This window comes from Aegilops tauschii, chromosome 4, assembly GCF_002575655.3.
Source record: "Aegilops tauschii subsp. strangulata cultivar AL8/78 chromosome 4, Aet v6.0, whole genome shotgun sequence".
Taxonomy (NCBI): Eukaryota; Viridiplantae; Streptophyta; class Magnoliopsida; order Poales; family Poaceae; genus Aegilops; species Aegilops tauschii.
Window position 1 is genome coordinate 101473871 of NC_053038.3, and position 12866 is coordinate 101486736.

General features: G+C 53.8%; 1 protein-coding gene and 1 long non-coding RNA gene across 3 annotated transcripts; both read left to right on the forward strand.

Moving 5' to 3' along the window:
• The first annotated feature begins 4866 nt into the window (after positions 1 to 4866).
• LOC141021683 (uncharacterized mitochondrial protein AtMg00860-like) lies at positions 4867 to 5283 on the forward strand. Its single transcript, XM_073497538.1, has one exon. The coding sequence runs from the start codon at positions 4867 to 4869 to the stop codon at positions 5281 to 5283; it is 417 nt and encodes a 138-aa protein (XP_073353639.1).
• A 4338-nt stretch (positions 5284 to 9621) lies between these two features.
• Positions 9622 to 12354, forward strand: LOC120962786 (uncharacterized). Of its 2 annotated transcripts, XR_005753734.3 has the most exons (3): positions 9622 to 10300; positions 10388 to 10501; positions 12006 to 12354. It is a non-coding gene; the product is annotated as an uncharacterized lncRNA (long non-coding RNA). The 2 variants fall into 2 exon arrangements; XR_006662249.2 differs by lacking the exon at positions 10388 to 10501.
• Positions 12355 to 12866: the final 512 nt, after the last annotated feature.

Here is a 12866-nt window from a genome sequence, read left to right on the forward strand (position 1 = left end):
ATTCAATAGAAGTGGAAACATCAGTACTAAATTCTGCTGTATAAACAGTCTTCGTTAGAATCTAAGATACCAAAATCGTTCCATCCATCACAAAAGACCTGTTATGACCGGCCAGGCCTACAGCCGTAGGAGGCCCACCAGGCAGGCTTAGGCCGCAAGTTATCTTAGTTTTATTTTCAGATCGTGGTTATATATACAAGTTATAAGACTATTTTGAGATTTAAGCAATAAGACTATTCTGTTGCCCGGCTCCCAGAGGAGCCGAAACCCTAAAACCCTAGCCACCTCCTGCTTGCGCCGCCGCCGCCGAACCGCAAGGACGGCGCCTCGCCGCCGGCCGCCGCGCTCCGGCCCTCGCCCACCTCCCTCTTTTCCCTACAGCCTACGCCCTAGGCAGGGCAAAACCCTAGTTCCTATCACCTTGGTATCATCCAGCTCGGGTTCGACCATGTCATCATCACCACCATCGCCGTCGCTGCCCCTTACCACCACCACCGCCGCCGCGTCATCTCCGATCGCCACGGGGCCGCTGGCCCTTCCATCGGCGCCGCTGGACCTCATCTCCGGCGCGTCCACCGGCCTGCTGCCGCCCCCCGTCACCACTATGCCGCCATCTTCATCGACTCTGCCGGCCCAATACTCCCCGGAGGCCATGGCCGGTGTCCTCAACGACCTGGTCGTCGCGGTCCAGGGCATCCGGCTTTACCTGGCCAGCCCGTACGGGCCGCCACCGCCGCTCCCGCCGCCCGTGCCCTCCGGACCGCCGACCCCCCCGTGGTACTCGGTGCCCGCGGCCCTCGCCAGCGCCCGCGGAGCCACCCGCGTCTGCCGCGCCCGTCCCAGCCCCATGGCCGGTTTGGCCCGCGCCGGCTGCGCCGGTCCACACGCCATCACCGCCACCCAGCGCCGACCTGAGTCAGGCCACTCCAGGCGGGCTCCCGATCCAGCAGGTGCGGTTTCCACCGTCGCCCTCTCCGATTTCGGCCTGGCTCTCTGGGATATCGCCACCGCCGGTTTACACGGAGGCCGGGGACCCGTCGGTGCCCACACTGCAGTCCGGGGCGCCGTCATCCGCTCTCCGCATCGCCGAGTCGGTGGGCACTGGCGCGACGACCCCGATGCCACCCCGGTTCGCCCAGATTGACTTCGCTACCTATGACGGCTCGGACGACCCGCTTAACTGGTTAAACCAGTGTGACCAGTTTTTTCGGGGGCAGCACACACCTGCGTCGGAGCGCACTTGGCTCGCTTCCTACCACCTCCGGGGTGCAGCCCAGACATGGTACTACGCCCTCGAGCAGGACGAAGGCGGCATGCCCCCTAGGAGCGTTTCCGCAAGCTGTGCCTCCTTTGGTTCGGGCCCCCACTACGCGGCAGCCGCCTGTCCGAGTTGGGCCGTCTACCCTTCACCTCCATGGTCCAGGATTTCGCCGACCGTTTCCAGGCTCTGGCGTGTCACGCACCGGGGGTGACGGCACTACAGCGAGCTGAACTCTTCGTCGGCGGCCTTCCCGACCACATCCGCGTGGACGTCGAGATGAAGGGGCCCCAAGACCTGCAGACGGCCATGTACTATGCTCGGGCGTTTGAGCAGCGCGCCCAGGCATTGACACGGCCAGCCGCGCCTCGTGGGAGCCGACTTCCTCCACGGCCACCGCCGCCCGCGCCAGCACCTTCAGCTGCATCACCGGCGGCCACCCCGGCCGCGACGCGGCCTTTCCGGCGCCTTTCGCAGGCAGAGCAGCTCGAGCGCCGCCGCCTGGGGCTCTGCTTTAACTGTGACGCGCCTTACGCCCCGGGCCATGTCTGCACGCGCCTCTTCTACTTGGAGACGACCGACGAGACTGAGGACGAGGATACCGATGCTGGACTCGGCGACCCGGCCGCCGCGGAGGTCGCGCCGGCACCCGCGCCCGCGTCGGCTACGGCCCTCGTCGTCTCACTTCACGCGTTGGCCGGTATCCGTAATGAGCGGACGATGCTTGTACCGGTCACGATCCATGGCGAGACTCTGGTGGCCCTCTTGGACACGGGTTCTACACATAACTTCCTACCTGAGGCTACTATGCAGCGCCTCGCGCTACAGCCGACAGGCGGGGAGCAGCTGCGGGTCACCGTCGCTAATGGCGACCGCCTCCGCTGCCATGGGCTCGCTCGGGACGTGCCCATTACTATCGGCGACGAGCACTTCACCATCACTTGCGCCAGCATTGATTTGGGCTGCTTCGACTTCATCCTCGGCGTCGACTTTTTGCAGACTCTCGGTCCCATCCTTTGGGACTTCGACGCCCTGACGATGACCTTCTGGCATCTCGGCCGCCGCATCCGGTGGGAGGGCGTTGGAGGCACCCCGGCGACGCCCCCGCTCCAGCTGGCCGCGGCCACCACTGAGGCCGAGCATCCGCTGTTAGATAACCTCCTGCAGCAGCACCGTGATCTCTTTGCGGAACCACAGGGCCTTCCGCCGGCCAGGGTCTACGACCATCGTATTCACCTCCTGCCGGGCTCGGCACCGGTGGCAGTGCGACCCTACCGGTACCCTCAGCTGCAGAAGGACGAGTTGGAGCGGCAATGTGCACTCATGCTTGCCGCGGGCATTATCCGGATCTCCACATCACCATTCACGGCGCCGGTCCTCCTCGTTCGCAAGTCGGACGGCACGTCGCGCTTCTGCATCGACTACCGCGCCCTTAATGCTCTCACACTTAAGGATAAGTTCCCTATTCCGGTGGTTGATGAACTCCTGGATGAACTACATGGGGCGCACTTCTTCACGAAGCTGGATCTCCGGTCGGGGTACCATCAGGTGCGCATGCATCCAGACGACATCGCCAAGACGGCGTTTCAGACTCATCATGGCCATTTTGAGTTCTTGGTGATGCCCTTTGGTCTCTCCAACGCCCCGGCGACGTTTCATGCCTTGATGAACGATGTTCTCCGGCCCTACTTACGTCGGTTTGTGCTCGTTTTCTTTGATGACATTCTTATCTACAGCGCCTCTTGGGCAGAGCACCTCCAGCATGTGGCCATCGTCTTCAACGAGCTTCGTGTTGGAAATATGCCCTAGAGGCAATAATAAAATGGTTATTATTATATTTCCTTGTTCATGATAATTGTCTATTGTTCATGCTATAGTTGTGTTATCCGGAAATCGTAATACATGTGTGAATACATAGACCACAACATGTCCCTAGTGAGCCTCTAGTTGACTAGCTCGTTGATCAACATATAGTCATGGTTTCCTGACTATGGACATTGGATGTCATTGATAACGGGATCACATCATTAGGAGAATGATGTGATGGACAAGACCCAATCCTAAGCATAGCGCAAAGATCGTGTAGTTCGTTTGCTAGAGCTTTTCCAATGTCAAGTATCTTTTCCTTAGACCATGAGATCATGTAACTCCCGGATGCCATAGGAGTGCTTTGGGTGTACCAAACGTCACAACGTAACTGGGTGACTATAAAGGTACACTACAGGTATCTCTGAAAGTGTCTGTTGGGTTGACACGGATCGAGACTGGGATTTGTCACTCCGTATGACGGAGAGGTATCTCTGGGCCCACTCGGTATTGCATCATCATAATGAGCTCAATGTGACTAAGGAGTTAGCCACGGGATCATGCATTACGGTACGAGTAAAGAGACTTGCCGGTAATGAGATTGAACAAGGTATTGGGATACCGACGATCGAATCTCGGGCAAGTAACATACCGATTGAGAAAGGGAATTGTATACGGGATTGATTGAATCCTCGACATCGTGGTTCATCCGATGAGATCATCGTGGAACATGTGGGAGCCAACATGGGTATCCAGATCCCGCTGTTGGTTATTGACCGGAGAGTCGTCTCGGTCATGTCTGCATGTCTCCCGAACCCGTAGGGTCTACACACTTAAGGTTCGGTGACGCTAGGGTTGTAGAGATATTAGTATGCGGTAACCCGAAAGTTGTTCGGAGTCCCGGATGAGATCCCGGACATCACGAGGAGTTCCGGAATGGTCCGGAGGTGAAGAATTATATATAGGAAGTCCAGTTTCGGCCACCGGGAAAGTTTCGGGGGTTACCGGTGTTGTACCGGGACCACCGGAAGGGTCCCGGGGGTCCACCGGGTGGGGCCACCTATCCCGGAGGGCCCCATGGGCTGAAGTGGGGAGGGAAACCAGCCACTGGTGGGCTGGTGCGCCCCCCTTGGGCCTCCCCTGCGCCTAGGGTTGGAAACCCTGGGGGTGGGGGTGGGGAGGGGGGCGCCCCACTTGGCTTGGGGGCAAGCCACCCCCTTGGCCGCCGCCCCCCTGGAGATGGGATCTCCCAGGGCCGGCGCCCCCCCAGGGACCCTATATAAAGGGGGGGGAGGGAGGGCAGCAGTACCCTAGCCCCTGGCGCCTCCCTCTCCCTCCCGTGACACCTCCCCTTCCCGCTTGCGCTTGGTGAAGCCCTGCCGGGATCCCGCTACTTCCACCACCACGCCGTCGTGCTGCTGGATCTCCATCAACCTCTCCTTCGCCCTTGCTGGATCAAGAAGGAGGAGACGTCTTCCCAACCGTACGTGTGTTGAACGCGGAGGTGCCGTCCGTTCGGCGCTCGGTCATCGGTGATTTGGATCACGACGAGTACGACTCCATCAACCCCGTTCACTTGAACGCTTCCGCTCGCGATCTACAAGGGTATGTAGATGCACTCCTCTCTCTCGTTGCTAGATGACTCCATAGATTGATCTTGGTGATGCGTAGAAAATTTTAAATTTCTGCTACGATCCCCAACACTTCGGGCGCATCATCTTCATCTTAAGCGCTCGAAGTGCTCGTTCGGGACACCTTCGGTCGCTTACCTCGGCCACGTCATCTCGACCGAGGGAGTGGCCATGGACGCCGACAAGGTGGCGGCCGTCGCCGCCTGGCCGATTCCGCAGTCGCCCCGGGCTCTCCGCGGCTTTTTGGGCCTTGCGGGGTACTACCGGAAATTCATCCGGGAGTTTGGTGTCATCGTGGCCCCGCTCACATGTCTTCTCCGTTGCGACGCCTTTTCTTGGGATGCGGAGGCCACCACCGCGTTCGAGGCCCTTAAGGGGGCCCTCACGACGGGTCCAGTCCTGCAGATGCCTGATTTCGACCTACCGTTCACCGTTGACTGCGACGCCTCGGATGCGGGTTTCGGTGCGGTCCTTCATCAGGGCGATGGACCCCTCGCATTCTTCAGCCGGCCCTTTGCCGCCCGCCATCTTAAACTGGCGGCCTATGAGCGAGAGCTCATTGGCTTGGTGCAGGCGGTGCGTCTTTAGCGGCCCTATCTTTGGGGTCGCTCATTCCGGATCCGGACGGACCACTACAGCCTCAAGTTCATGCTGGATCAGAGGCTCTCGACCGTGCCGCAACATCAGTGGATCAATAAGCTCTTCGGGTTTGACTTCACTGTCGAATACCGTCCGGGTCGCCTTAACACGGTCGCCGACGCCCTATCTCGGCGTGACGCCGACACTGACGATGGGTCGGCTGAGGGAGCGGCCTTCTGCATCATCACCGGGCCCTCCTTCGCGCTCTTTGCCGACATCCGGCGGGCGACGGCCCCGGCGGCCGACGCGCTTCTCCTACAGCAGCAGCTTGCTGCGGGGGAGCTGGATGCGCCGTGGCGCCTCGACGACGGCCTGCTGCTACATGGGCGTCGGGTTTTCGTCCCGGCGCAGGATGATCTTCGTCACTAGGTGCTGCGCCTTGCTCACTCGGCGGGCCATGAGGGTGTACAGAAGACACTCCATCGTCTCCGCGCCGACTTCTACATTCCAGGTGATCGTGCATTGGTCCGTGATTGGGTGCGGTCGTGTGTGACCTGCCAGCGCAACAAGATGGAGACGCTACGGCCGGCTGGTTTGCTCCAGCCTTTGGAGGTGCCGTCCCAGGTCTGGGCGGACATTTCCATGGACTTCATCGAGGGCCTCCCCAAGGTGGGCGGCAAGTCCGTCATTCTCACGGTGGTCGATCGCTTCTCCAAGTATGCACACTTCATCGCGCTCGGGCATCCCTACACGGCGGCCTCTGTTGCTCGCGCCTTCTTCGACGGTATTGTCCGTCTCCATGGGTTTCCATCCTCGATCGTCAGTGATCGCGATCCCGTGTTCACCGGACATGTATGGCGCGACCTCTTCCGGCTGGCAGGCGTTAAGCTCCGCCTGAGCACAACCTTCCATCCTCAGACCGATGGCCAGTCTGAGGTCGTTAACAAGGTGATTGCCATGTATTTGCGTTGTGTCACAGGTGATCGCCCTCGCGCATGGGTGGACTGGCTATCGTGGGCGGAGTACTGCTACAACACCTCTTATCACTCCGCCCTCCGTGCGACGCCGTTCGAGGTGGTGTATGGCCGGCCACCACTGCCGATTCTTCCTGTTGATCCGGCCATGGCGCGGACTGAGGCGGCCGGGGTTCTTCTGCGGAACCGTGACGAGATGCTGGCAGAAGTCCGGCAACGCCTCCTCCAGGCCCAGCAGTTGGCCAAACACTACTACGACGGCAACCATCGCGAGGCGGAGTTTGCGGTGGGTGATTGGGTCTGGCTGCGTCTACTTCATCTCTCTACGCAGTCCCTGGAGCCCCGTGCGAAGAGGAAGTTGGGTCCTCGTTATGCCGGTCCCTTTGCTATCCTGGAACGCATTGGGAAGGTGGCTTACCGTCTTCAGCTTCCGGCGGGTGAACGGATCCATGATGTCTTCCATGTGGGTTTGCTCAAGCCCTTCCGTGGAGAGCCACCTGCGGTTTCCCCCACTCTACCGCCGGTTGCTGACGGTCGCCTCCTTCCGGAACCGGTGAAAGCGTTGAAGGCTCAGCTGCGTCGTGGCTCCTGGTACGTGCTGATCCAGTGGGGTGGACTTTCTGAAGAGGATGCGACTTGGGAGCAGTGCGAGGAGTTCCGCCAACACTATCCAGATTTTCAGCTTGAGGACGAGCTGTTTGCGCAGGCGGGGAGAGATGTTATGACCGGCCAGGCCTACAGCCGTAGGAGGCCCACCAAGCAGGCTTAGGCCGCAAGTTATCTTAGTTTTATTTTCATATCGTGGTTATATATACAAGTTGTAAGACTATTTTGAGATTTAAGCAATAAGACTATTCTGTTGCCCGGCTCCCAGAGGAGCCGGAACCCTAAAACCCTAGCCGCCTCCTGCTTGCGCCGCCGCCGCCGAACCGCAAGGACGGCGCCTCGCCGCCGGCCGCTGCGCTCCAGCCCTCGCCCACCTCCCTCTTTTCCCTACAGCCTACGCCCTAGGCAGGGCAAAACCCTAGTTCCTATCAAGACCATTCACAAGATTTTTGTACAAAATTCTACAATGAGCACACTAGCGCGCACATCTCATGTGAAACCGAGAAAAAACTAATGCTAGCACTCGCTACAGAAGTCTCATGTGAAACTAATGCTATCACTTGCTACAGAAGCACCAAACAGTGGGGGCTCATTTGCTCAAACCGTGAGACCTGCTGATTTACAAACAGGTCTAACAAGGAAGCCCTTCTCCCTTGTAGTTCAAACCGTGAGACCTACAGAAGCACCAAACTATGGAGCTAGATGTTCTCTCCTTGGCTATAACAAGGAAGCCCTTCTTCTTGCAGCTTTCAATCCCAACTCCCTTATGCGGCCTGCTGATATGATGAACAATCTGAAAGGAAAATCAATGGCATTTAGTCTTAATATTTATTACGAGAGAGTGTTAGCAATATTTGTACAAAATTCTCAAAAGAGATTCCTGCATATTAAAAAGGCTATAACAAGGGCAGCCCTTCATGCTAAGCAGAGCATAGTCTTCATGAAGTGCAGAGGATATACGTTTTACTTGCTGATGCCATGACAATAGTAGTGGTGCTTCCCTAGTCGGCTCTTGTCCTTGGCAATCACAAAGCAACCCGGCTTCTTGCAGTGTTCCACTCCCGCTTTGTGACGATTTCCGATATGGCGATCCTTCTGAAAAAGAAAGAAAGAAACAAACAAAAAAAAGATTAGTCCCTAAATTTAGTTTACCACACTCAATTAGGAAGTCGAGAGAAAAGCGCTACCTGTTTGTCAGTACAGCCATATTTAGAGCCCTTGTTGCCAAAGGGGTCAAAGTGACAGACCATGCACAGAGTCATTCCATTATCCTCGAGGCTGCTAAGATTCTTATCCCAGAAGCTCCTATGAGCATCCCTCTCAATCTACAACAGTCAAACAGTTTTCAAAATCAGTCAGTCAATTTCATGCCTATGAGCAACAAAAATGCAGCAAACTAGTAAAACATAATGGGCAATTGGTCTTCGGAAAGGCTCAAACAAAAGGATGATCTCCAGTCACGTGACATACCATTGGAAATTTCTACATCGTCACAATATGATCAAACACTAAGGAAAGATACACATTCTTCACCAAAACAGCTATCTGATAAATCCCCAACTTCAAATGACCAAAGGTTTTCAGGTAGGCTTAGCGGTGGCTGTAGCCTTGACAACAAAGGGGAAAGGAGCAACCTGACTAGATATAGAGATCGGGGTGTGGTGATTTATCCTTAGAAAGGTCACTTCATCAAGATCGAACACTAGCTAAAATTCCATACAAAAAATCAACACCCTCTGCATCATCCATAAGCAGAGCAGTGGGCATTTTTCAGGCAATTCTTCAGTAGAAACTAAAACATGGCAAGGGATTGGGGTTTTAAATTGTAATGTACCAGAATTGTGATCAACTATTCTACTTCTACCATTATAGGGACAGCAAACATCAGTTTTTTTTTCAGAGATCTAAACCTGCCTAAACGCTGATGATCGGTCAAAACACGCTGATGAACAGAAAGTAACGCTGATGATCCTCATTTTGCCAATTCAGACAGGAGCAGAAAGGAACAGGAAAACTGAACTCATAGCAAAAGGAACGAGCAAGCGCATGATCGATCGTACCTCATACTCATCCTTGTTCCTGTCCGCCTCCTTCCTCCTCTGGGCCTCCTCCCGCCTCCTTTGCCTGTCCTCCTCCTCCATCCTGGCCTCCTCCTTCCTCCGCTCGGCGTCCTCCCGCTGCCGTCTCTTGGCCTCCTCCAGGTCAGCCTTTTTCTTGTCCTCGGCAAGCTTCTGCCTGGCCTTCTCCTTGGCTGCCTTCTGCTCTTCTTCCCTGATCCGGGCCTCCTCCTTGGCCGCCTCCTCCTCTTCTTTCCTCTTCATGGCCTCCTCCTCCTGCCTCTTCTTCTTGTCCTCCGCCTTGGCCTCCTTCTTGGTCTTCTTGGCCTTCGCCTCGGCCACCGCCTTGGCCTTCGCCTTGGCCTCCTTTCTGGCCGCTTTCTTGGCCTTCTGCCTTGCTCGTTTCCTGGCGGCAATCTCCGTCTTCTTCAGGCGATCCTCATCATCTTGGCCGCCTGTCTCGTTCTTGTTCTTGGCATCATTGCGCTCCTCCTCGTCTTGGCCCGCCGGTAAGCGGCATGCGCGCCAAAGTAGCACCATGAGAGAGCGGAGAGATAAGCCCAATGAAGAGGCCACCGAGCGCAAGATCCTGATCCAGCTCCCTGTCGGCGGCGGTGGGCGTGACTCCGGCACCGGCGGTGGTGGCCGCTGGCCAACTTGATTCATCGCAGAGGATGCGGGCTTGCGGAGGGAGCACGAGGTGGTTTAGGGTGGAGGGGGAGGAGGGTGCGGTGCGGTGGCTGGCTGGCTTCCGGTGGGGGCAGTCGCAGTGCGGCGCGGTGGCGTTGGGAGTTGGGACGGAGGTGGGAGGAGGAAGAAGGTTTCGAGCGACGAGTACGCGGAGGGCGGGGACGAACTGAATTTAACGGCCACCTCCTCGTCTCTCTGGCCTTTTTTTTTTCTTCTCTCTCTGGTTGGGCACGCACGAGGAGGCCTTTTTTCTCCTGGGCCGGGCTAATTGAGCCCAACCATTTTCTTCTCTTTTATCTTTTTTTTTAGTTCCTGTCCGGTTGCCTCTCCGAGCTCCGGCGGCCGGCGACCGTGGGTGCTCCCAAACCCCCGCGTGCCAATAGGGCAACCGACCGGCACATTTCGGTTCGAACCGAACCGACCGAGCTGTAACCCCTAAGTGGCTTGAGGTCTGCTCACTGGCTCACCGCATCGCATCCTCGCTGATCGGCGCTCAACCACCAGCACCGGCGGCGGCGAGTAACCTCAAGGGCGCGGCGCTGGCTCTTCTCCGTCTCCTCGCTGCCACGGACGTCCACGACCTCCTCCCCCTCATACCCACCCACCCCTTCCAACTCCAATGGCAGCATGCCCGCCAGCTGCTCGACGAAATGAAACGGCCGACCAACTGACCAGCATCCATGCCCAATCTACTCGATGGTACGTGTCTCGGATCCCATTCTTCATTCTGCAATCTTGTGTCACTGAATGTGTGAACTGTAATCTGTTGAACTGAGTGCATTCCAGGCAGGCAATGGAGGCGCCCCAAATATTTTGATGAAGGGTGTGATGGTGTTTGTTCTTGTTACACGCCGAGTGCCGCTGCATGCGCCGACTTGATTTAGTTCATCGGAAAGTTGGGTAAATCTGATGTCAAGTCGCTGCACATTACAGTATTTTGTAGTGTTGCATTTTACTACTGCTGCTGCCACTAAAGGAACCATCACTTGCTGAAATATTCACCGAGTTGAACAATTTGTGGTCTGCAAAATGTGATTAGGCTCAACCACAAGCTCTAGGAAGATCAGACATAGTCAGTTTTAAGTTTGCACATATCTACTATACATTTCATTGATTGATTGCTTTGCTTCTTGTATGTTCATACTTTCTGCGGATATACTGTTTTTTCATAGTGTTCAAGCACCCTGTTATATCTAGTTATGCACCTTGTGGCTGCTCTGCCAGGTTACTTTATATTTTTATTTTGAGAAAAAGTTGCTTCATGTTATATCTACTGATATAAGATCCCACGCCGTTGTTTATTTAAGACTTCCACAAGTTAACTTCTCGTGAGGCTGTTAGCGTACTACGGCATTTCAGTCCACTACAATAGCTGAATAATTTACCTTACTAAGTGAACCCACTAAGTCATCATATACTTTTAATTAGTGTGGCTCTGAAAATTGGGTAGTTCTCAGATTCTGGTAGAATGATTAGCTTGAATTGCTGTGGTAACTAGTAGTGTTGTACAACGTGACCATATGGCAGCATGTTTTATTGCCTGCTGGTTGCATAATGTCTGTCAACATGATTTATCATCACCATCTAGAAGTGTATCTCACTCTGTGGTATTTCCGACTTCAATCATGATATATGAAGCTTTATGTGCAGCTACGGAAACTAGGTTGATTGAGTTAGCATGAATTCTGGGGATGTTATATCTTTCGAGTTTCAACTGCATGACTACTAGATATAGTTGACCAACTGTGAGCCTTGACATTCAGAATACTAGGGGTTGCATGTTTCTCAGTTTTGACTTTGCACAAAGCTACTACACATGATTGCTCAGCTTCTTATGTTCATATTTTCTGCACATTACACTGTTTTGTCTCAGTTTTCAAGTACCCTGTTATGTCTAGTTGTGCACCTTGTGGCTGCTGTACCAAGTTGCTTCATGTTGATCCCACGCTGTATTTTATTTCAGGCTTCTACAAGTTAACTTCACTAGTGATGCTATTAAAATACCCACTACAGTAGCAGAATAATTTACCTTGCTTAGTGAACCCACTAACTCATCATATATACTGTTACATAATCTGGCTCACTTGTTACCAAAATTTATGCATCGCTAAGACCTTAAGGCCCCGCTTGGAATCGGTATATCTTTATACACCTGTATTTATTTTACAGATGTGTATCATCAGCCACACTTGATTTCCACCTGAAAAAAAAACGATAGATGGAGGCATGTATATTTTACAGGGGTATTGCTCCGCGAAACGAGAATCCAATCAGGGCCCAAGTGTTCGGTGAAATAATAACATGTAGCTTCACTTTATTACACTCTGACTCAGTTCTTCTGCTCTGTGTTACTAAACCACGTCTTTACTTATCCTAATCAGAGGACGTCTTTTGTTATTTATAGGCCCGGAAACTAGAATTCACAAGCTTGCAAGCGTCACAACTGAGGCCTTTGACGCGCGGCGCATGGATGCAGGCATACGCTGTCGAGAGAGCTAAGCTGAGTACCTGATGGACTTTTGTGGTTCTGTAGTGAGTTCGGTAATGATGTTAAGTTGCTACACTGTTTTGTATCAGAGGTCTGTATTTAACTATGGCTGGAGATCATTCTCTAGTAACTGAAAAAGACAAGTCTGAGTTGGAAACTTTGGCCAGAAGGAGCAGCTTGGTTATTGGCAACTTATTTCTCCAGTAATTTTTGTATGCAATTTGTGAATGCTCTTTTGTATTGAATGGCTTGGGCGCAAGCGAAATCGTGTTTTGTGTCTTCTTTTTAGAACTTCAAGCATTCAGCAAGGTGAAGATATTCCAGCATTGTGAATTTTGTTTGTAAGGTTGATTCCGTGGAAGCTGTTTATACAACAGACCTTCATAGCAAGTCCAACCAACACTTCAAATTTGACTCCTCAAATCCCCATATGGAGAGTCATTCCAAAAGATTTTCTTCATATTTTTCCTTATGCTCCAACCGACTCCTCAAATCCCACCCATCTATATTTTTTATTAATTTTTGTAACTACCTAAGTTTGTAATAGCTTTAATATCTAAAGGCTATATTTTTCAATGGCTATACTTTTTGGATATAGAAATATAATATATAGGAGGAGAGTCAGCTTGTTTGGTGCATCCTCTACCAAATTCAGTTTGCTTATCCTTGTCTCTCCCTATTTTTCCTCCACCAGCGTCGAGGTATTTCCCCGGCAATTCGCATCTAAGGATAGAATAAATGTCAGAGATTCAGATAGTGGGCACGAGGAGATTTACC